Source organism: Bicyclus anynana, chromosome Z (assembly GCF_947172395.1).
Source record: "Bicyclus anynana chromosome Z, ilBicAnyn1.1, whole genome shotgun sequence".
NCBI lineage: Eukaryota > Metazoa > Arthropoda > Insecta > Lepidoptera > Nymphalidae > Bicyclus > Bicyclus anynana.
In genome coordinates this window covers 3,110,532-3,134,466 of record NC_069110.1, presented here as the reverse complement: position 1 = coordinate 3,134,466, position 23,935 = coordinate 3,110,532, and the positions used below count along the sequence as shown (strand labels likewise).

The 23,935-nt window shown below is 35.3% G+C and overlaps 2 protein-coding genes across 5 annotated transcripts in view; one reads left to right on the top strand and one right to left on the bottom strand.

The window, feature by feature from the left end:
- Positions 1 to 10,922, top strand: part of LOC112043806 (protein bric-a-brac 1) — a 433,720-nt gene extending 422,798 nt beyond the window's left edge. For all 3 annotated transcript variants that reach the window (XM_052890734.1, XM_052890735.1, XM_024079401.2), the window contains 2 exons: positions 2,926 to 3,101; positions 3,392 to 10,922. In XM_052890734.1, the coding sequence (XP_052746694.1) occupies positions 2,926 to 3,101; positions 3,392 to 3,892 (677 nt within the window). In that variant the 3' untranslated portion in view covers positions 3,893 to 10,922. The remainder of the gene's footprint in view (positions 1 to 2,925; positions 3,102 to 3,391) is intronic.
- A 1,316-nt stretch (positions 10,923 to 12,238) lies between these two features.
- LOC112043814 (F-box/WD repeat-containing protein 7) overlaps positions 12,239 to 23,935 on the bottom strand; it is a 32,685-nt gene continuing 20,988 nt past the window's right edge. For both annotated transcript variants that reach the window (XM_024079413.2, XM_024079414.2), the window contains exon 12: positions 12,239 to 23,492. In XM_024079413.2, coding sequence (XP_023935181.1) covers positions 23,206 to 23,492 — 287 coding nt within the window. In that variant the 3' untranslated portion in view covers positions 12,239 to 23,205. The remainder of the gene's footprint in view (positions 23,493 to 23,935) is intronic.

Genomic DNA, 23,935 nt, shown 5'->3' with positions numbered 1-23,935 from the left:
GAAACCTGCGAACAAATTCATGTTTTTGTTACAGTTAATGTACACGATAAGTAATTGCGTGCGCTAAATAAATAGCTAGACAAACAAAAAGTATGACTACCTTTTGTCATCTCTTCCGTGAACTTTAACTTCCGGTTAGAGAAAACAATGGGTCGTTATACATGACTATACGAGTATCAAGACGTATAGATATGATTTTCACGCAATTTTTCACTATTAAGTTAATTTTATTGGAAATTAATTATAATTTTATTATATTAATGCGTTGCGAAATGTTTTTGCTTGTTTAATTATATTCATCATTGTATAAAATTACTTATTATCTGCGAATTCAGGATATAATCGTAAATAATACAAGTAGGTATCAAACAGAAAGAATGATGACGATTTTGTTAAAGTACAGAATATATGTGAAGTGGGAGTGCATATTAATATGTAATTAGAATTTAATTATTTTATTAAAATATTAAAAATGTTTTGGTAATCCCTTGAAATTATCATAATATCGTCACCGATCTTTTCACTTGGTACTAGTAATATTAAATTTGTATTCAATGCATTTGCGACTTTCTGTTGTACAAATATTTTGTTTTTATTATTTTCTGAATGTACGCTTTTCAGAGACATGGTTAATAATTTTATCAATTATTGAATTTAATAGTCCGGGATCCGTAGAACTTTTTTACAACTGATTACTATTAAGTTAATTTTTCGTTACTAGTTTCAACTCGATGACGCGATTAACTTTTTTATTTGTGATAGTTCTTGATTCTGGTAGCTAACTAAGTTACCAGGAAATGAAAATTTCTGAGCGTCGGAACGAGATAATATACAAATTGCGTATTTGTAGGACATTGTGACTGTTAAGTTGTATAACTATTATTTCTATTTTATAATTATAATAAACCAATACATGGTGGGTGGTGGTTCGATCCCTGCCCGGTTGGATTGTCGTACCTACTCCTAATGCAGTCTTACACGACTAGTTGGAGTGGAATGGGAATATTGGTCACATTTACAAAAGATATGTCAATTATTATTAAAAAAAAACCTATTAATTAAGCAACAGTAAAAAAGCAGCTGGTTAGTAACAACTTTTTATAACCTCGTTATTGATACAAGTTGGGAGGACGGTAGTTTTATCATAAGTTGTTACCAACCAGATATTTTTTTTACTGTTGATTAACAAATAGTTATACAACTTAACAGCCACAATGTCCTACAAATTGCGTGGTACATTGTCTCGTTCCTACACTCAAATTTTTTTATTTCCTGGTAACTCAGTTAGCTATCAGAATCAAGAATTTACGTTAATAAAAAAGTTGATCGTCACATCGAGACGAAGCTACTCACGAAAAATTAACTTGATAGTAATCATTGTACAAAATGTTCTACGGATCCCTGACTATAACGAATTTATTTTCGATATTTAAATTAACAGAAACTTAACTACTTACATCAAGTCTTGATATTGACTGGCTGAGACGAGAATGAAAATGTCATTTGTTATCACTCCAATAATAACAACAATATTAGCCAGGCTAAAAGTGGTCAGGATAATCTACCAGCAGCTTGATCTTCAGTCTTCAGGCCTTATCTAGTTTGAGATGTCTCACTATACGACAGCATCAGTTCTTGAAAATAACAGTGCATGGATGGGGCTGAACGAATATTATTTAATCACTGACAGGTATATTGTAGCCATTTGACCTGATACAGTGCTAGTCAGTCGGTCTCTATGCCATGATTGTTGATATTACCGTTCCTCATGACGATGATCTGGTTAAAGATGAGAAGGAAAAAGTATCAAAATACTTGGACCTTGCTCACGAGATTACCGCCATGTGGAATATTGGGACAACTTTTATTGTTCCGATAGTCGTTTCAGTCGGTGGTCTTACAGAGGAAAGCTTTAAAAAAGTGGCCAAGTGTGTGTCGAGCCACGCGCAGTGTAGGATTCCGTAGATTAAAATCACGCTTCAAACCTTTATAATGCAAAAAAAACTGATAGCAATACACTATCACACACTACGGGATAGGATATTTACATGTGGAGGAAGTAACCCCAAAAATGTTTTTTTTTTTAATTTTTACAATTTTTCAGACGATATTAATGTAGACTCATGCCAAATTTAAATATGCGTAAAAAATTGCTTTGAGCAAGTCCTTGATGCGGGATCTCGTACCGACAGAACTTATGATAGAGAGTTAAAGTTTGCTATGTGCGTAACAACAATTCACCTCGACAACTTTACATCCATTTATGGTATGGGAGTAGATAAAAGACTTGAATCAGTACATGAAACAAACGAAAACTGTGCAACAAAACAAACATTTTTAAAAATAGATCACTATGTAAATTGCCCAAGATGCCGTCACAGGTTTCGCCTTGTTGCTCGTAATTTTAAACGAAAAGAAACAGATATGTTCATAACAAATTTACCCATGAATTGAATGAAAACGGATATTGCTCGCATCCCAATTGTAGTTGATATTTCCCAGAAATTACTTCTTAAAATGATAATTGTTACCCAATAAATGATAATTAACTTTTAAATTTAAATTGTGGAGTTAAAAGGAATCCGGTACGGAAAAACAAAACACTATTTTTAAAAATTCTTGCACTAAGTGCTTTTCTCTTTGATTATAATGCCATCTGTACCCAAGTGTACAGGAGATAGCGAAGGTTAGGGCAACACTGCTACACAACTAACAGATTTATCAAAAACGATTATTCTTAGTCTAAGCCACACAATTTTTAAATTTTTAAGACTTGATGTATGAGGTATAAAATGCTGGTTGACCAGTTAACTTTTTGAATAGCTGATGCTATTTAAAGAGCGCGCTCTACCCTTTTGGCCGCGAGACGCGATAGAAGAGTTTTGTGCGAGTCTGTTCACACTTTACGGTTGTGCCTCGTTGCAGATCTGAGACCCAAAGGTCGCGGGCGGCCGCAGCGCATTCTGCTGGGCGTGTGGCCCGACGAGCACATCCGCGGCGTCATCCGCGCCGTCGTGTTCCGCGACTCGCACGCCGCGCACGCCGTGCACGCCTCGCACCACATCAAGGAGGAGGTGCTCCCCGTCTACCCTGCGATCACGGTCAGTATTGCGAGAACCCCGCTCCCTACTCCGGTCACACATTTCACTTGACGATTGTTTTATTTGCTTCTAACGATTTCATGAACCCCATAATTCGTATGCCGATGCGAATATGCTCGCGAGCTGCAAATGTAATTGGCTGGGCGATTATTTTGTATTTTAATGGAGCTCTCACTCTTTTAGATGTATATAACTCGACCGTGTTTATGCTTTCATGTGGTTTCGTTTTCGGTTAGCTATGCGAAAGTAGACAGTCAGCAGGCATTGATGTCGGCACACGCGTGTTGCAGGACGGCATGACCTCGGTGCAGAACGCCTACCCGGTGGCGTGCGGCAACGGGCGCGAGGGCGGCGTGTCGCCCAACGCCGCGGCAGCCGCCGCCGTGGCCGCCGTGGCGCACGGGCTGCGCCGCCAGATGTGCAACATGGTCGTGGCCGCGCAGAGGCCGCCCGACCACCCGGTGCACCTCGGCCTGCCGCCGATGCCCATGCAGTCACCGCGGTTGCCATCGCCGCGCCTGCCGTCGCCGCTCACGGCCGGCTCGGAGTCGCCGCTGTGCTCGCCGCCGCCGCCGGGCCACGCCCTCGAGCCGCCGAAGCCCACCGACCCGTTCCGACCCTTCGCCTCGCCGCGCCCTGACAGCCGCTACAGCGACCGCGACGTCGTCGCCGACATGACCGACATGGGACCGCCTAAAACTCCGATTTCGATGGTGAAGAACGGCAAGGAGATGTCGCTGCCGGTGAAGATGGAGCTGCCGCCGGCGGAGGCGCGCGCGGAGAACATCTGAAGCGAGGCCGCGGGCGCGGCGCCGGCGCACGCCCCCGCCGGCGTGCCCCCGCCGCTGCCCGCCTACCCCTACTTCGTCCCCAACCGCAACTCCATCGGCTACTTCTAAACGGAAGGCGACGTCGGGCCAGAGTCAGCCCGACCGCGGGACGAGCGCAGCACGACTGCTGCGACGTGACATAAGTATTTAATCATCAATATCGGCATTACTTTATTATATTTGACTAATTAATTATTATTATTTGAAGTGGACTCGCTGTGCAATACATTGCTTGTTGTTTAGTTACGAATTTCGTATTATTATAAAGGAATATTTTTAGTTGAATTACCTATTATTATTAGTTTTTGTATACATCGTTCGTTTATGTACGTTTCGATTACGCATTAAGTATAAGTTCGCTAAGAGAGGCGGCGCGCGAGCGGCGACCTACCGCCGCCGCTCGCGCGCTCCCGCGTACGACTCGTATTACGTATAAGCTTATAACGACTTAGATCCATCTGTGAACGTAGAGATATCAAAATTTAAAACATTTGGCCGGATTCAAAAGACTGTTTGGTATACCTATTCATTATAAATCTGCTACCTACATACATACATATGCATAAAAAAATTTCATGAATATAAACTAGCTCTAGATGTACTTTTAAATTAAAGCATAGATGTATGTTTCATTTTATCGTAAAGTCGATGTCAATTTCTCTATAGCAGGATATCGGTGTTCGTTGTTGCTTGCGGCTTCCGAGCGCCAGGAGCGCGCGCGCCGCCTGCCCACTCCGAGTAGACTTAGAGATCGCCAAATGTAACATAGATGTATCTTTAGCCAGTAGTGAATGTTCCAAATGTTAGGCTACATTAGAGTTCGGGGCTCGACCGACCTCAGCATTGACTTCAACTAATAATATCATATCGATGTCGCTCAGCTTCCTGTGTCTTTAGAGTTCCTCGTCTGTCAGGCTTCTACATAGCAATTAGATAACGTACAGTCGATTGCAACACTGGCTTGTTTACGACGACTAGGGTGAACACATCTCTGCGACGGCAGCTATGACTACATCTCCATTGAACATTTATTCAGATTCAAATCTATATCCAACTGAAAACTGTAGCCGCGCTTTATGTCTATTGCTAATAAGTATAATAGATTTTAAGAACTTATCGTTATCGATGTTCTAGTGTTGTAACCGCAAAAAAAAAATACAAAAACATAATTGTGTATCGATGTTATTGATGTTAATTAAAGATCATTGGTTAATGTATGGAGGAACATCGGCTTGCCCATTTTAGTTTTAGGAGCACCAAAATCGCTAATCATATGACGTATTACCATCATTCGTCTGCTAACCTATTGTGTAGCTTTTAGAGTACCTATATCTATTTCAATTAACTTAGATATTAGCTGTGTAACTTATTCGTAGCATTCAGTAATCACGCCGACGACACGACACCGATCGCAGCCCGACGACTGACGACTGGCGACTGGCGACTGTCGCGTCTGATGGCGCAAAGCACGAAATCGTCAGAGGATCTCATAATGTCGTCGGCGCGAATACACATTAACGTGTATAATGTATATGTACAAATTTGTTTTAACACCTACCTATTACAAAGTTATTTTATTACACACTTTCGGCGGGAAAAATTGTAGTGTACTGATCTTCTTGCCGCAAGGGTATACCATGATTTAGATATTGTTGGAAGAAAATCGTTGGCGTTATCACATAAAATATTGAAGGGGAGGGCGTGCCGCGGGCGAATACCTACTGAACAGTTATTTATTCTGTTACCATCGGTTGTTGACAGTTCCTCAAGTGCACCAGAAGTCGCACGTATCCGCTTCGCTCCGCGTCGGCCCGCGTCGCGCCCCGCGAGTCTCGTCGCATTACTAACTCGACAAGCATGTTAAACATAAGTCTTCATGTGGCCTTGATATCTCGCTATTGTTTGGAATATGGATTATCTGGTTTGGTTAAAGTTTGGAAAACTAGTGTATAAAAGAGACCAAGTTATTAAAAAGACATTTGCGATTCAGATCTAGTGTTGATGAAACTTTTGGCTATCCTTTTGGAAATAAAGTTAACTATAGGAAAAATTAAAAAAAAATTATATAAACGGCCTATACGTTTCGGATGAATTGCGTAAATTTGGTAAATGTTACTACGCATATTTTCTATTGTGTAAGTTTAGGCTAATGTGTTCAAAAACTAAATGAAAATTTTTGAAAAAGTAGAAAGTGCCTTCCAAATTTTTGACCACGGTAAGTGTTGGAACGGGTGCGGCGATGATCGGCTGGAAGCGGCCCGTGTCGGCGCGGCGCGGCGCAGCCCCGCGTGCGGCCTCGTGCCGCGCGGTGCGAACGCGCGCGGCCAGCAGCGGCGCGCCTCGCCGACACTCGACCGCACTGTACGTGCTTAACTATAAAAAGTTAGACTAATAAAAATTCAAAATTATTATATTAAAAATTAAATACATATGACTATTATATAGTAAAAAATATACTAAAAATTATATATTCGGCCGTGTGGTATTACCCTGAAAGGCAAGCGTTAGCTGACTATTCGGCATCAAAATTTACTCTATTATATTAATTTACAAAAATCGGAAAACAATGCATACATGCAATGTGCCATTTGTTTGAACTGATGACGTTCGTTTTTTGTGTCACACTTGGATTTTGTAGTTATAATATAATTAATTAATTTATTGTACTCGATTGAAAGTATACCTACATTTCGAATACATAAAATATAAGTGTCTATAATATTATGTTGGCGTTAGATAAGTAAAGATTACTTGTATGTAGTAATATTGTACCTACACCCGATGAGGCGATTGTTCTAGGTAGGTACTTTCATGTTCTGAGCCTTCCAATCTGACGGCACTCATGTGCTTGTATTGCATGACAATTATTACAAGACCTGGGCCCTGATTCTGTGCGAATTTGGAATCGTGACATTGCATTTTGTGACGCCACATACTTACATATGGCACCACTTCACAAAGTAACTGTCAAGATTTACTTGATTATGTGTGAGTTTTGATGATATCAAGGATCTGTGCCCAGGTACAATATTTCGTTGGTAGTTGTATGACGTAGTGTCATCGACATAACGTCATAAGTCATTATGTACCCAGATACCCACATTATGTTTGTAGGTACGATATCAATGTCATATAAAATTAGGCCCAGACCTTATTCTCTATGGCATTAAACTAATAAAATCATGATGTAGTATTCTAGCATATATGCGATAAAATGCATTTTGTGACGTCAACTTTGACGTCGTTGATTGTGCTTATCAGTGTGTTACTATGTCAATGCGAATAAGGGCCGAGTATATATATTCTTTTGTGATAAAATGCGTATATTTATATTTCTAATTATCGTGATGAACATTTTTGCAATATTTATATTGCTATGTTTATAATTTTATTTATTACATATTAATTTAAATCCTTCCGCCGTTTTGGGCACAAAGTATTTTATTTTCTTTACCTGCAGAGTAACCAAAAACTTTTTTTATCAATTGAAGTATTGTATTAGTTTACACGTGACTGTTAGTTTTAAGTAGTTGTCCCGAGCCCCTTTCTCTATGACATTATTAGCAATAGTGCCGTGCATTGATCTTGACAGTTGTTGTATGTGACGTCAAAATTGACGTCAATAAATGTATTTCGCGCGTAGTAATGAGTTTAATGTCATAGAGAATTAGGGCGGGTAAATTATCGAATAGAACATAATTATTAAAAATAATGATTTGCTTCTGGATCCTGGATTTTGGAAGCATTAAACTATTTTCAATTCCAAAATTTATTTTTATCATTCCTGTGCGCAAATTGATTAGGTATATAGGTATCTATATTATTTAAATATGGACAGTAAAGTTGACACACCTACATATTATTTTAAAATAAGAGATTATTTTTAAACACCTCCTAGATAATACGCAATTTATGCATTTTATGACGTCACAGATTAGTGTCGTAGAGTTCCAATATTCAAGTGTTCTGGTATTCATCTGCACATTTCAGTCCAGATACGTTGGCTCTTCCATAGATCAATTTTTTTTAAACAATGTTTAATTAATTCTATGCAAACTAACAAAGGTACGGAGGTATCTAAGCCATCTAAGGATTCCCTTAACTATGTGTCACTTTACTTACACAAATAATTTGATCTCTTTTCTGTGTATCTGTGTGTAACTAATAATATATAATTAATACTATGACAAAATATTAATAACGCCAGTAAAATTATTTTTAAGTTTAAGGTTAATTTTAATTGTTTCCTACTACTTCTATAGTACCTACCAGTGAAAATAATTAATTTTTATAAAGATTTAAGTTCTCGATATTCACAGGAATGATGGAAATAATGTCTACCTAATATGTAAAATTAAAATGTTTTAATTTTAACATTTACGTTAAATATGCTGTCACAGTGACATTATATCGTTATAACGGTTATGTTAATGCAATTTATTGTTGTTAGGATTATTTCCTTTTCAAATACCTGTCTATCTGGAGTAAGTCTATGTGTAACAGAAATGCTTCTTATTGTCATCAACGTTGTATGTCCAAAGTGTGTGTCAGCTCGCTTGTTCACTGGATGAATTTGTAGCTGTAATATTGTACTTATACTGCTATTTTATTATCTTTCCTATCTGTAAAATAATATGGTTTATACTAGCGGACGACCGCAACTTCTTTCGCGCAAAATCAGTTTTTTTAGTCCTTCGATAATTCCGAGAAAAAAGTTGAATGTTCTGCTCCATGGTACACTTTATCTCTCCAAATATTTATTCTTATCTTGGGGCGATTAAGTTTTTCATATTTTTTAAATTGATGGCCTCCGTGGCGCTGGTATGCCCGGTGGATTTACAAAACAGAAGTCCTGGGTTCGACCCCCAGCTGGGCCAACTGAGAGTTTCTTAATTGTAATCGACGTGACTAAAATTTATATATAATTTGGTGTCGCATTAATTGCTGATTGCAAAGGAAGAGATACTTGTACGAATATGTATTAACCGTCGCAGCATATCGTCAACAATTATAAAAATAAGTCGATGCCTAAATTACTTTGGTTGCTGGTACAAATATTTTACGCAGTCCTTACCTCCCTAATTTATGTAAGGTCTAAGGGTCTTTCCGCATTGCATCCGATAAAAGTCCGAGATTATTCAGATTGTGAAAAAGATGACGATTTTAGACTGCATCCAAATTGACAAGGATCGGAGCAACTCTGAATTGAAGTCATTTTTGGACTTGGTAAATGAAAATTTAATCTATTGAGCAACGCTACATAAGATTCTGATTCGGATGTAGACTTTTTGGATTCAGTGTGGAAAATATTGGACCGATCGATACTCTTTAATGGTCCAAATTTAGCAGTAAAGTAAAAGTTAGCAAGGACCTTAATTGTCTTCGATTTTTGAATGACAGATTGGAAAAAGTTTCGAAATTCGTCAGCTAGTGAGTACTCTGTCTACAAATTCATTTACTAAAAGTATTTACCTATTAAAACCTCCTTATTAATTTGACAGCCTCCGTGGCGCAGTGGTATGCGCGGTGGATTTACAAAACGGAGGTCCTGGGTTCGATCCCCGGCTGGGCAAATTGAGTTTTTCTTAATTGGTCCAGGGCTGGCTGGTGGGAGGCTTCGGCCGTGGCTAGTTACCACCCTACCGGCAAAGACGTACCGCCAAGCGATTTAGCGTTCCGGTACGATGCCGTGTAGAAACCGAAAGGGGTGTGGATTTTCATCCTCCTCCAAACAAGTTAGCCCGCTTCCATCTTAGACTGCATCATCACTTACCATCAGGTGAGATTGTAGTCAAGGGCTAACTTGTAAAGAAAAAAAAAAAAAAACTCTCCTACTTCTATTTCTGAATAATAAGATTTAAAATATGCTTACGTTTCTAACCTTTTAGCTAAATAATAGTAATTATGTATGGTTTTTATGAAATGAATAATAATTCAAAATATAATTTTAACATTAGACAGACATTAGACATTAGACTTGTCTGCACTTTTATAGATCAACAATTTTACATATTGCTCAATCTTAAGTATCTTCCATCCGTATCCTACTCGTAGATTACATTTTTGAGTAAGATTTATTGAAAAACAAAATTGAGGCCAGTAAAAATTTTCTACCAGTGAACACGGAGCTTAAGTTAGAATCGTCACTGACTTGCTTCAGACCGCACAAGCTCAGCACAACCTAACTCAGTTATAATCAGCATGGCTATTTACGTGCTGTATTGATGCTAAGATTTTAACATCTTAATACGAGTGGATTTAGTTATGCCAAAATGTTCTAGCCTATATTTTTTTTAATTCGATTAAAAATTCGTGTCTGTTAGGTACCTATTATATTAATTACTAGCGGACCCGGTCAAGCTTCGCTTTGACTTACGTGCACTTCTTCCCTACCCCTACCCTTTCCCTACCCTACCTCTACCCTATCCCTACCCCTTGACTCTTAAACGTTTGTATGGGAAATAGAAAAGAATTATTTTATGGTTTCCCCGGTAATTATTCTAATTTTTCTCACCTTTAAACCTTCCATATACCTCCACGTACATTTCAAGACCAAGATAAGATAAATGCGTTCAGCTGTTCTCGAGTATTAACGAGACTAACGAACAGCAATTCATTTATATATATAGAATATTAATTGACAATTTGGCATAACTGAGCCCAACTTAAGGTTAGTAATTGTGACGTGACGTTCCTAGGTACAGTGCTTATCTATGTACGAGTATGAGTGACGCGACTAGTGCTATGTAAGTCAGTGGCGATGTTGTAACTGTCATCGTCATCCTATATAAAGTACAATTTTAAAATTGGTGTATTTCTTCAATGTTCAATGTTTAACACATGTAGTTGACAGTATCCAAGTTACTCCGAAACCGTTTAGTGACAGTTTATCAGATAAATTATTAAGTAAGTAGAATGTGTATCTTACATTTTAAGTTCGTTATTGTCACAGTGTACCGTTGTCTGAATGAATATATAAAAATAGAGCAAACCAGTGTTTTATTTCTATTCTATAAGTCTCCTAATTGTATAATCCTGAGAGGAAACTCGAGTTCAGCAGTGAGCCGAATATGGGTTGATAATGATGATGATGATGAAGTATCTTAATCGAAAATTACGAATAACAATAATTTTAGTGTTAGGTAAGTCATCTCAAGAACTTGGGCCTTAGATGCAATATATATAGTAGGTAAACATGTGTACTACTTACCTAGCCTGGTATGTCCGAGTTTTTACTGAATATTGAATCAAAATTGTAATACTTGTATAGAAACCTTCAACTCCAATTCCACATTATATTTTATTCCGGAGATCAAAAATAGTCTATGTATGTAGTATACTAAGGGACTGAGGACAAAGCCAAAAAAATTTTACTGCCTATGTCTGGAGAGATGAAATACCAAATATACTTCCTACGATCCGGGACTGTCTAAAGGTGGCCAAAGAGTAACCACAATAACTGAAACATGCCTTTTTTCTTGTTTTTTTTTATTATTCTCTATAAGTTAGAACTTGACTACAATGCCACCTGATGATAAGTGATGATGCAATCTAAGATGGAAGCGGGCTAACTTGTTAATAGTATGAAATCCACACTCCTTTCGTTTTCTACACGACATCGTACCGGAACGCTAAATCGCTTGGCGGTACGTCTTTGTTGGTAGGGTGGTAAATAGCCACAGCCGAAGTCTTCCACCAGCCAGACCTGGACCAATTAAGAAAACCTCCGCGCATGCCACTGCGCCACGGAGGCCGTCAAAAAAGATACAACAAACGTACAAACACTACAAAGAACGTACTCCGTCCCTAGAAGTAGTTGTCGATAACTTCATATATGACCTCAATAAATGACACCATCAGCCAATAACGTCCTTAAAGCTAATCCCATCGGTCACAAGTTCGGGGATCTGCTCGGAACTTTTCTCTCTGCCACACAATGGACCCAGCACCCGCACGGTGAATCCATGGAATGCAAGATATCTGGTTTCTTATGTAAGGTCTTATTTATCTCTTTACCAAAATCCATTACAATAGGTTCACGGTTTAGCCGTGAAAAGGCGACAGACAGACATACCGTTACATTAATAACATTAGTATGGATAGACATATAATAGAACCTTGATTAAATACCCTAAATAGAACATACTATAATATTCTTTGAGTAAGTTTTAACCAGGTCTAGTGTACAAATTTCAGTTTAGATTTGTTCACCAAACGTAAAACTTTTTTGAATAATAGATAGATAGATAAATGATAAAAATAATGAAATACTTTACATGTAGGTGTGGTATAAATGAAAATCGCAAGTAAATTGAATAAAATTAATTTTATTGTTATAATAATAATTGTATAAGCCCACTTTCTAAACTACAACCGACAAATTGTTTACAGCGTATAAATTTGAAATCGTATTGTACAGAGTGGGCCCAACATTGTGTTTAGGCAGCGTCCTGACTGACATACGACCGTGTAAACTTTGTCTTACTTGATGGTTTCAACAAGTCATCCTTTTGCAATTTGTTTATTAGCCGTTTTGCAAAATTTACAGCATTATGTGATTCGTAATAGCCTGATTAACTTCAATGCTAATTGCATTATAAGTTGAGAACGCAACAAGAATACTGTAAAATCCAAAATAAAAACTTTGGATAAGGAAAAGACGGCATGACCATCGCAAGAAGTAGCATCTGTAACGCTCATCCTATAATGTGCAATTAACATAATAATTAATCACTGGTTTATAATTTGCAGCAAAATTTACAGCGGATTACTTAATTATAGCGCGGAGATAGAGCATAATTTTAGACTCTTGAGAAAAGTATTTTATGCTGCATAAGTTTGCATTATATATAATTGTTTAATATATGTATATATATCATTTTAATAGGAATTCACTGAATGTACATCAATCAGGACGTTACGAGTACTTTAAGGTGCACTTACATGGGCAATTCAAATAGTTCAATTTCAGACAATATGTATTAATTAATTGTGACGCGAGTACACGAAACCATTAACTGTAATTATTTACCCGGAAACAGCAAAGTTCATGTAACGCCACACCGTATTGAGGAACTTGGGAGTAATATGGATCAATTGAAATCAACTAGACAACGCATTAATACATTAACAATTTAGTTGAATAATAATTGCTTGTATACACTGTCGTGCCAGCGAGACATACTCCTATCTATACTAACGAAAAAAAAGAGAAATTTACTAAAATTTCCACTCCAAATGCGAATGGGATAGAATATTATAGAGCAATGTAAAACAATATTGCCGAAAGAATTGAAGTTTTTTTTTTTTAAATCGCTTTACTATTTTTTCTATATTGAACCATACGTGTTGCTAAGCAATAATAATTGCTCCAAAATTCCCGCGTAAGCGCACCCTTACAGTCAGAATTAAGCCATATCGATATTCAAACACGTAATTTGATATTCATGATGCCCAGTTCTATGTAATAATTAAGTTTATAACATGTTTTACAGGAAGCAATTTGCAACGTATAAGCAAGTTTAACTATCCGTACCTATATAAATAAATTTTCCATTCGTTTACATTAGCAACTGCGTAAAATGAATTTTCAAATCAGAGAGAAGTGAGAAAACATTTTGTATCACGGATCCTACAGATTTACACGTTCTGTTTAGAGAGTTGGGGAAAATCCAACTTGTATATATACAGAACTGACACCTCTCTTTGACTCTATTAAGTATGAATCAGCTTCCAGGACATAAAACACACTTTAGACCCTTTTACAGGAACCAGGCACATGGATTTTAAAAGCTCGCGCACTCAGTTAAAGGCACCCACAGCAATTTTAAAATTCTGCACGGACTTTCAGAAAAAGAGGCGCAAAAGCCAGCAGCACAACAATTACACCAGTGCGACCGGCTTTAGTGTGCGCGAACCTTTGATTTATACATTAAGAGTCATACAATTATTATATACATGAACAATGAGTAAATTGGATAGACTCGGGTGATTGTAATCACAAAGTATATGACTGGAATTATCAGACCACCCTCGTCCATTCTTAGGCGCCGTGTAGGCAAGGAAATGATTAACATTAAGGCTAAACACTAAATTATATAGCAACTAAGTAAGAATGATTATAGCAAGCTTCTCAACAAAGTGTAAGTTCAGACGATTTCATCGTATACTCTAGCTTCAATTTATTGCTAACGACAACGTTTAACAACACCATCAACGTAGTGATAGCATACACTTACCTACATCAATTGTCACCGATCAATCAATTGAAACGGTGCATTTCTAAATTGGTAAATTATTGCGTTTTGTACCTATCATTTACGGTCTACAACGTTGAAGTTCACAATAAACTTAGCTATATGTACATTGTACATCAATCTGAACCAAACCTAACGGAGATAAGAATAAGACTAAACTAAGAAGAATAGTAAGACAAAAAGAAAATTACCAAACAAAAATAAAAATACATAATACGTGTCCGATGGTTGTAGTCAATTTATTATTTTTACAGTATATTAGAAAAATAATTATTATCGACTCTACAATATATCAAGTGTACGTATATCGAAAAACAAACAAGATATATATAGTAGTTGGTTGAATTTTGAATCTGTTAAGATAATAAAAAAAAAACTGTTAGAATACAGTGTCCATGTCCAATGATTACTATGTATATGTTTTAACATGAACAATCATAATACCCGAGATAAATACAGCACTGACAGAGTTTAGGATGGTTTGGATACCGCGTGAAGGCCACGCTAAATTCACCCAAACACTCGGCGGAAGTCCGAAAATCTGTTCAGTGGGAAAAAAATGAATCTTACGTCATAATTGAATAAGTTTTCTATAACCTGATCAGAAATATAAAAACCATTGAAACGGGAGCCAGATTTACTATTGTCCTTGCAACCTTAGTCTAGTATGCTAGAAAGTGCATTTACGTGATTCGCTGTTGTGATTTTTTTATATGGTTCAATAATAACATAGCAAAAATATGAACATAAGTGAGAAAAAATAAAATTACATGAACAATATTATTCAATAACCCTTCTTGGCAGTCGGGTAAAAAGCATCGTTCTGTTTTTTGTTTTAACTTAATCAATTGTGACTTAAGGTTTTATTATGTAAATCATTTGATCCCGATACATACAAACATTCTCACACGGTGCTTATGTCTATGAATAAACGTAAGCGGAGACGTTACACTCAAACCACGTCCTAAGTTTATTATAAGACACAAACACCATAATGTGTGAATGTGTGTGTGCACCATGTTAAAATATAAGTAAGCTACAGAACTAACGATAGTTGTAATACATAGCTCATGCAACAAATTAAAGGTATAAGAGAAAAAATAGCATGATAAAAGTATTAAGGGGCAGTGTAGCGGAAAACACGTTCATAAACGAAACGTTCTACCGCCAATGGAAAGATAAAATATCACAGCGCCACCTTGGTTTTGCCCGCCTTACAAAATTTCAACTTTCCACCGACGTTGTTATTTTTTTTTTATTTTTAAACACTACAATTAAACTATACCTATTCTTCAGTCTTCGTTTAATTATATAACCACACCGTAGACACGTGCGGGTGATCGTGCCCGCTACTAATCGACTAAGGGCAGCGCAAACCGAGCACAGACCGCAAGATACGCGAGCATGTTTAAAAAAAATTGCAATGGATACAATTTCCAATAAAATGTATACAGTAGTTTTTACATTATACCTAAATAGATTTTTTATAAAATGCTGCCAAATATAAACAGACATTTTAATTTTTAGTTCATGTCATATTCATTTGTTCGTCAATGAGCATGCAGGGCCTGTAGCCATGTCAATTCTCAATTGTTTTTCTACAAACGCTGACGCTTCGAAAACTGAGAAAATGTAGAGAAATGACAGATCGGTTCGATAATATGATCACGTGATCTGTCGACAACGAATATCATTTCCATGCATTTTTAAATTTTCGAAGCGAGTCGAGAATCGGCGACGTTGTTTAAACAATTAATCTTACAAATGTTACATTAGTATTTACGTACGTTAACCATAAAATTACGGGCAACGCTTACTATTTACATTTATTTAAGTTAGCTAAGAACATGGAAGCGACAACTCTACGAGAATCAAAACTCAGTACGACACTGGGTTTGCGCTGAGTCTTAGAATGAATATCGGTTTCGCCCACCAAGGTGGCTCTTTTAGACTGCCCACCGTTTCTTTCTAACCACATAATATATATTTACACAACAAATTGTCGGATTATGTTTTACATCACGCAAACTCTACACTCTTTCCACATAATGAAACTATTTGTTTTAAAGTTGTTTAGGTTGTTGATATTAGCTTTCTAGATAAAAAAAAGTTATTAATTTTTTTGTAAAAAGACACGAAAAAATAACAAGAGAACACCTGTGTATTCATGTATTTCAGTTAATCATTAATTTATTGTTCAACCGTTATGTACATTTTCATTAATTCACGAAACCGCATATTTATGATAAAGTATCACAAATAAAGTCGTTTCAAGCAGTGCAGATGTCTTTTATTTTTAACCCACGTATACCAACGTTTCTGTCTGCACTAAGCTGTTTGATAGAAACATTCCATCCTAGGAAGAAGAGAACCCTCGAAGACTTCTGAGCGGGTAACTGAACTACGAAGTATTTACGTTAAATTCAAACGTAAAGAGCAGACAGCTCTGTGTTCGTTGGTAAGTATAATTCATTGTTCATTGCACTGCAGAGGCTTTTATCGAGACGTGGAGTCTTGCAATACGACTAGACCGACAATGCATGGAACTTTTTAGGACATTTTAAAGTTTCAATAAAGTACTTTACTAAAAAGTGAATAGTGAATACGTGATATAAAACATTCAGCGTTACCACACTAGTGCACTTTCATCGTCATCTAATAAAAATCAGACAGCCCAAAACACATGATGAATACGAAGCGCATGAGTATGGAAATACCTCTTGACGTATCCCAAACCGCTTAATATCTATATAATATGTATGTTATAAGATCAGACAATTCAATTGATTATGCGAACGCTAACATTGAAACGAATATTATACGGTTAATTCGGTTTAAGAATAAGTCTGAAAATTCTTATAATATATGCAATGATTATTACTGATTATCTTATATTATAATATTTTTACTTAGTCAATTCAGAAATAACCTGGCCTTTAATACACTGTTTATAATAAACATAAAGTATGGTACACGGTAAAGATATACAAAAGTTTATTGACCTATTGTGAGAAGATGTGTTTTTCCTCAATTAGTATCTAAGAGTTACTATCACTCCAACAGGTGCTATTAAATACAATGATAGACAAAGATGCAGGATTTGAAATTTCTTTTTGCAATTAATTAACCCACCGGGTTACTGATGAATTGTAGCTTTACTTATTAATTAAAGAGTTAATACCAAAAACATTATTTAATTGAGTTACAGAAATACAACAGGTCAAAAAATTTTGTAATGCTCCACCGTACTTAGAGATGAAAATTTATAATGAAGGCTAAGTTCGAGGCGCGGGACGATATTAATTAGTTTGTTCTTGTATGCAAAGAGACATTCAACGCGGTGTCGCCATCATTTGAACTTAGCCTTATGATACTATTTTAAAACAAATTACTTCATTACGGGTACCAGAAAGGAGTAGTCACCAATTTGCGTGTCGCAATCAGACTGTTATTATGTATATAGATAGATACACATTTATTGTTTATTGTAGCTATTCTATAATAGTTGAAAACTGTAATATTAATATAATACAAATATTAATGCATAATTGATCATTACGCATAGTCAGAATGGGTTAATAGTGTACAATTATTTAACTTATTTTGTTACATTAATTACAACAAATTACTAAACATTATTTAATTTAATATTCAATATCCAAAAATATTGTTAAATTGCAAAACAAACAAGTTTGTGTAATGTCATTAACCTGGCGCGACGTTGACTTAATAATTATTTATTTATTAATTAAATATCAACCTATAATAATACAAAATACAACTTATGAATTAAAGAAAGATAGAATTAACTATAAATCTAACAAAAACAAAAAGGGTGTAAATTTTCATAAAGAACTAAAATGGAAAATAAAATAATAACACTTTACTGCATTAACTGATTTTAAAAAGTGAGAAGACTTTTGTATGGCCATGACCACCCGCCATTTTGATATTTTTCGAAAACGCACGTTTAGAATTTTATAAATAGATAAAAAATTACTATGATCACATAATATAATAAAATAAGATAGAGGATGAAGATGACCATACAATCATAAAATATATTATAAATAGATACAGGATGATGATGATAATTATATGATCATAAAATATATTACAAATAGAGATCATGAAATTTACACATAATATATTATAAATAGAAAAGATTTGTATTTTTGTATGTTACGAATGAACTCAAAAACTAATGGACCGACTTGAAAAATTATTTTATCGAATGCTACGAGAACAATATCAGGCAGTTACATAGGCTATATTATCCCCGTATTCCCACGGGACTGGTAACTACACGGTTGGAAATGCGAGCTTCTGCTAGTACTCGTAGTAGTATATTACAAATAGAGAGTGGATGACAATGACCATATTATCATAAAATGTTTTATAAATATATAGAGGATAATAATGACCATGTGATCATAAAGTATATTATACACAGACAGAGGATGATGATAGTACTATTATGATTAATAAATATATTATAAATAGATAGGTGGTGGCCCTATTATGACCATGTGTAGTCATAATATGCATGAAACATTATATTCGGTCGCTCGACCTGCTCAGTCTTAAAAAAACGAGGAAGATGACTGAAAAATCTTATCGAGGTGCTACTAAAACCGATTACTATTCTATTTACTGGCGATAATAATAAAAATTTCAAAATGGCCGGTCGTGGGCCATTGGCCAATGGCATTTTCGAACCACTTTATCCAAAACAATGATACTGAAATATAAAACCGAATCATTCAAATAATTGTTACTTTACTTTACACTGATAGAGAAGAAGAAAATATTATGCAATGTGTGTGAATTTTATTATGCGAAAAACCAGTCACTGACAGAAAATAAAAGTTAGATCCAACAAAACGTCCAATATGTACAAATTTAAAAACGAACACAGAAACACAATGATTAATAGAAGATAGATATTAGAAAAAAATAAGGGTTTTTTTTAATTCAGTGCTGCCAAACAGCAGAGAAGGTCTACGCATAGAGATCAAGGGCGGGGAATTCCCAGGAATCGAGTAAAATGTAGATTGATGTATCTTTAGCGGTTCAGATTTGTCTACTAATCTATGCTGTCAACATGACAGTTGAGATGACAGATCGATACCCGTACGCTTTATGGACAAAAACGAGATATAATATGAGCGTAAATAATAAATAGCCCTCTCATAGTTACGAGTAAAGTTAATAATAATCTCAATGGTAGAAATACTTAGTGCTCATTTAAATACTCATTTTTTCATAAATCTAGATTTTAAAAAAAGCCTACCTTATAAGTAATAAAAATGTGATGATAAATTGAACAGAATACCTATATTCTATTTAATTGTAAAATGAAAATTTTATTCAATGTCATAAAAATTTAAATTTAATTGTTTATAAATAATAAAAATTATTATTTATTTTAATGTTAATTTTGGCAAAACAATTTGAAACGGGGATAACACAAAAACACAAATAAAACGATGAATTAAGCTTACCGCAACGTAAAATTCCCTAACATGTACATTGGCAACACTGATGTTATTATCATTACTAAAAGAGAAATAGTACTAAAATTCAACTAAACCTAAGATCCGATATCATCAAAACTCTTTGGGACTCTGAAATAAATAATGTTGCAAGAGAATTTGGCATCTGAGATGAACATCTCATATTACTGTACTATAGCTTGGCAAATTCGTTCGTAACACTCCTCATGGTCCGCGGGGGCCGGAGGATGGGTAGCGATGACAGCAAAAAGTTGACCGCTACATATAACTTATTACGTTATGAATAAGTCTTCAGATATCTCTGAATATCCTATATACTCCTAACATAACTTGATATTATAATATACAAATATGCGTATTATGAATTAACTAACTATTTAATTAAATATTTAATCATTGGCGGAATAAAATGTCTTATTTGTTGTATAAAATATTGCAATAAAGGTTCCATTTTTACGTAAGTACGTTCGGAACCCTAAAACACACAAATACAAAAAAAAAATGTTCCCATTAAATATTAAAAAAATCGATTATTATATTGATAAAAAATGAGTTATTTGATTGCCTTTACAACCAATAACTTAGCAGGTCGTCAGACTCATTTTCAAATATAAGTATCGTGTGCATTTTGTTCTGAAAGCCGAAGGTCATTGAATACGAGTTGTCAGTGACTGCCCACGACTGATGCAGCTCACTTCCAGACCCTGCCCCGCGCGCACGATTTCACACTCGCGCAGTCCTTCGTCCCCCGTCACCCGCATACCATGGGAGTGTCATCAACGAACAAGCTATACAGTTAAAATGAAATTTAATAAGTCATAATATTCGGTGACAATGGTTCGGTTGATCCATTAATAATAAGGAGTATTTAGTTAAAAAAGCAAGTCATTTATTTTTATGATTAACTGAGTTAAAATTATATAGAGTAATGTATATAACATTAAACTATTTGCCAATATACTCACACTAACAACAATTGAGATCATAAATGAAATTAACGTTTTATACAGAGACAATTGTAATCTATCCACATACGCAACGACTTGTGACATCAATAGGGTTACAAATTAATGTGGTTTAAGGTTTATTATTTCAGAAGAAACTCATTTATTTATTGAAACTAATCTGCACAAAATATTTGTGTCCATATTTACAGCAACAATAATAACACTGGATGGATATTAAAAATCTACAATACAAAAGGGAGAACCGTTTGTAGACCTATTTTGGTAACACTTGCCTGTGAAATACCAAAACAACTTAAACGTAAGAAAAACCGTACAGTTTTCTTCACAAAAGTGCTAGTGGTGTCACTTTTGGCACTTTTGAAAACAACAACGCTCAGAAACAGTAACCATTATATTATTTTACAACGTTTAGTTTCAACAGTTATATGATATAACGTCTATGATTCAAAGCGATGAAAATATACACAAAGATTTTATTATTTAGCCCGAATACTAAATTTTGTTTTTATAAAAAAATCGTTAATTGTTGCGTATGTCAGTCTATAATGTGATGTAAAATGTCATTTAAATAAAAATTAAATTTGCATGTCTGATATATTTAGACATGCCCTGATATCGGATCGAATTAACTTATTTTGAAACCAATCAATAGATTTTTCTTCAAACCCAATGAAGTCCAAACAAAAGTCATAACTAAAACTAAAATATATAATGTAATGGTATTTATTGTATTGGTATCGAACGCGTGAACGGTAAATATTGCCGTGGATTTATCGACTAAATGCTGTTTCCAATAACCTATATAAATAAGAAAAAAAAAAAAGTACTATACATGCAATTGATTTAGTTATTATGCGTGATTGATTTAGTTATTGCACACGAGTTTCCACATGATGTATACAATATATTACCTAAGTCAATCATTTGTCAGTTAAATTTGGTAAAATAATATAATAATTTCATGTGATGTTAGTATATTAAAATGTAAAATATAAATAACTAATTAATTAAATTAAATTGTAATGAAAAAAATTACAACAGAAATTATCATACATAACCTAGTAAGTGTATATGTGTGCTACTTATGATCTTATTTGATATTTTATAACATGGGAAAACTTCGTGGTTAGTTCATTAGTTATAAATAATAATAACATCCCGCATTATCATCAACGTCAGATCTGTAAAACTTCACTAAGAAAATTAAAAATAACACTTGATAAACGCAGTAATGAAAACGATTAATTTATAAGACCAGAGTAATATGGATGTAGATGCATGCAAGATAATCAGAGTATCACAGATTTACCAACAAAGTAAAAACAAATATAAGCTAGCAACATGGAATATGCATGTATTTTTTTTTTAAATATATTAATCAATTTCTGCTAAAACATTATTTTCAATAACGCTATTTTCGCTAATAAACTATGACGTCACAAATATCAAAAACAGAAATGTCTTTGGTATTGGTTGCTTGAACATGTTAACGTGACAATGACAATTTTTGTCATTTCTCGAGCGGTTAATGCGATGAATGACCGTTCTATAGCTTGGCAACTTCATTTGTAACACTCCCGATGAACAGCGCGGGCCGGGGGGCATGTTGCGATGAGTGAAAAACCCACGACTGATGCATCTTACTTCCCGGCAGGCACGATTTCACACCCGCGCAGTCTATCCCCCCGTCGCCCGCATATCATGGGAGTGTCATCAATGAACTATAATGGATTTTAAATACTTAATAATGATGATGAGAAGATTGTAGAACGGTTTTGTGTCATAAAATAAATTATTGAATTATAACAACATGCATATCCCTATTGCAATAGCTATAGTGCGTATAAAATATTGCTAATTTTTTATAATGTTGTGTAGAATATACAGGATATATCGTAATAATGGATATGAAGCAAATGGTACATGCACAACCTAATTGATTTTTTTTTTCTATCTTGAATACGTTTTCTCAATGCTGTAGCTACTGTAATTATGATTTTATAGATCTGATTTTTATTGAACATTACGGATTAAACTACCAATGTATTAAGATACTATTTTAATGTATAATGTTTTATTTGCGATAATTATTTTTCTTTCATTACGATGACCCGATTAAAAAATAAATATATTGTTGAATAAATGCATGCAAATTTAGTTTTAACTAATTAGGTGGTGTATCTACTGTTTGCGCTTTATCCATTAACTACGAATCACTCTGTATGTAACAAGTTGTGACTGTTAAATTTGCGAAATTAGATAAATATAAAAAAAACGTATCTAATTTCGCAAATTTTAAGAGAGATCGAAAACATAATCTCAATCAGAATTTAAAATAAAATGGGTATATAGTAAAAATTTAAAATATTAAAAAAAGCGATAATATGCAAATCCATCATTGATGATAGGGGGGGATTCAGGGGGGGTGGGGATTTACCGAATAGTCATAACAATACAAATAGAAATAGCGTTCAGCAGTTCCACGGCGCAAACATGTTAGCGTATCGACGCACGATGCGCCGGTTGAGTCGATGCTATTCATCACACTTCCTACATGCGCCGGGCACGTCGAAGTCTAACACGAGAAGTTTGGTCTCCTCGGTCCCGTTCCTGGAGCCGACCGCGCATATCAACTTGGTGGCGGACGCTCGTATGCGCCACACGACCCCGCCGGAGCCCCCTGACCCGAGTTCCACGAGGTTGCGAATGAATTCACCTGTCCGGACGTCCCACAACTTCACTGTGCCGTCGTCGGAGGAGGTGATCACGAAGCGACTGCTGGATTGGAGGCACGTCACCGCTGACTGGTGCTTGTTCAAGCCTACGGAAGAAATACAAACATTAGAGATCCAAGGCCTAATAAAAAGAATTCAAAAGGAGATGGTCCAAAATTGAATGGAGACCAGGATCAGTCATTGTACCCTAGCGGAAATAAAAGAAGATATTTTTTTAAACTAGTCTTGATTATACAAATCTACGAATTTACTTTAATTCTTTCGAAATAATATTTTGTTTTTTTAAGAAATGCAACATTAATAAGGATAATAATGGCGGGTTGATGACGTTTTCAATGCAGTATTCGTTTTGACGTTTGCTGTCAATTGTCATGTCACAGTTTTTCTAAGGGCGCCATTTTGATATAACTCAAAAACTTGAGTTTTAATTTTATTTTTTTCTTTTTATTTAGATTTTAATAATATCCTTGTATTTTTAAAATTTTAATGATACGGGGTACAAGAGTGGACCTGAAATGGACCATCTTTT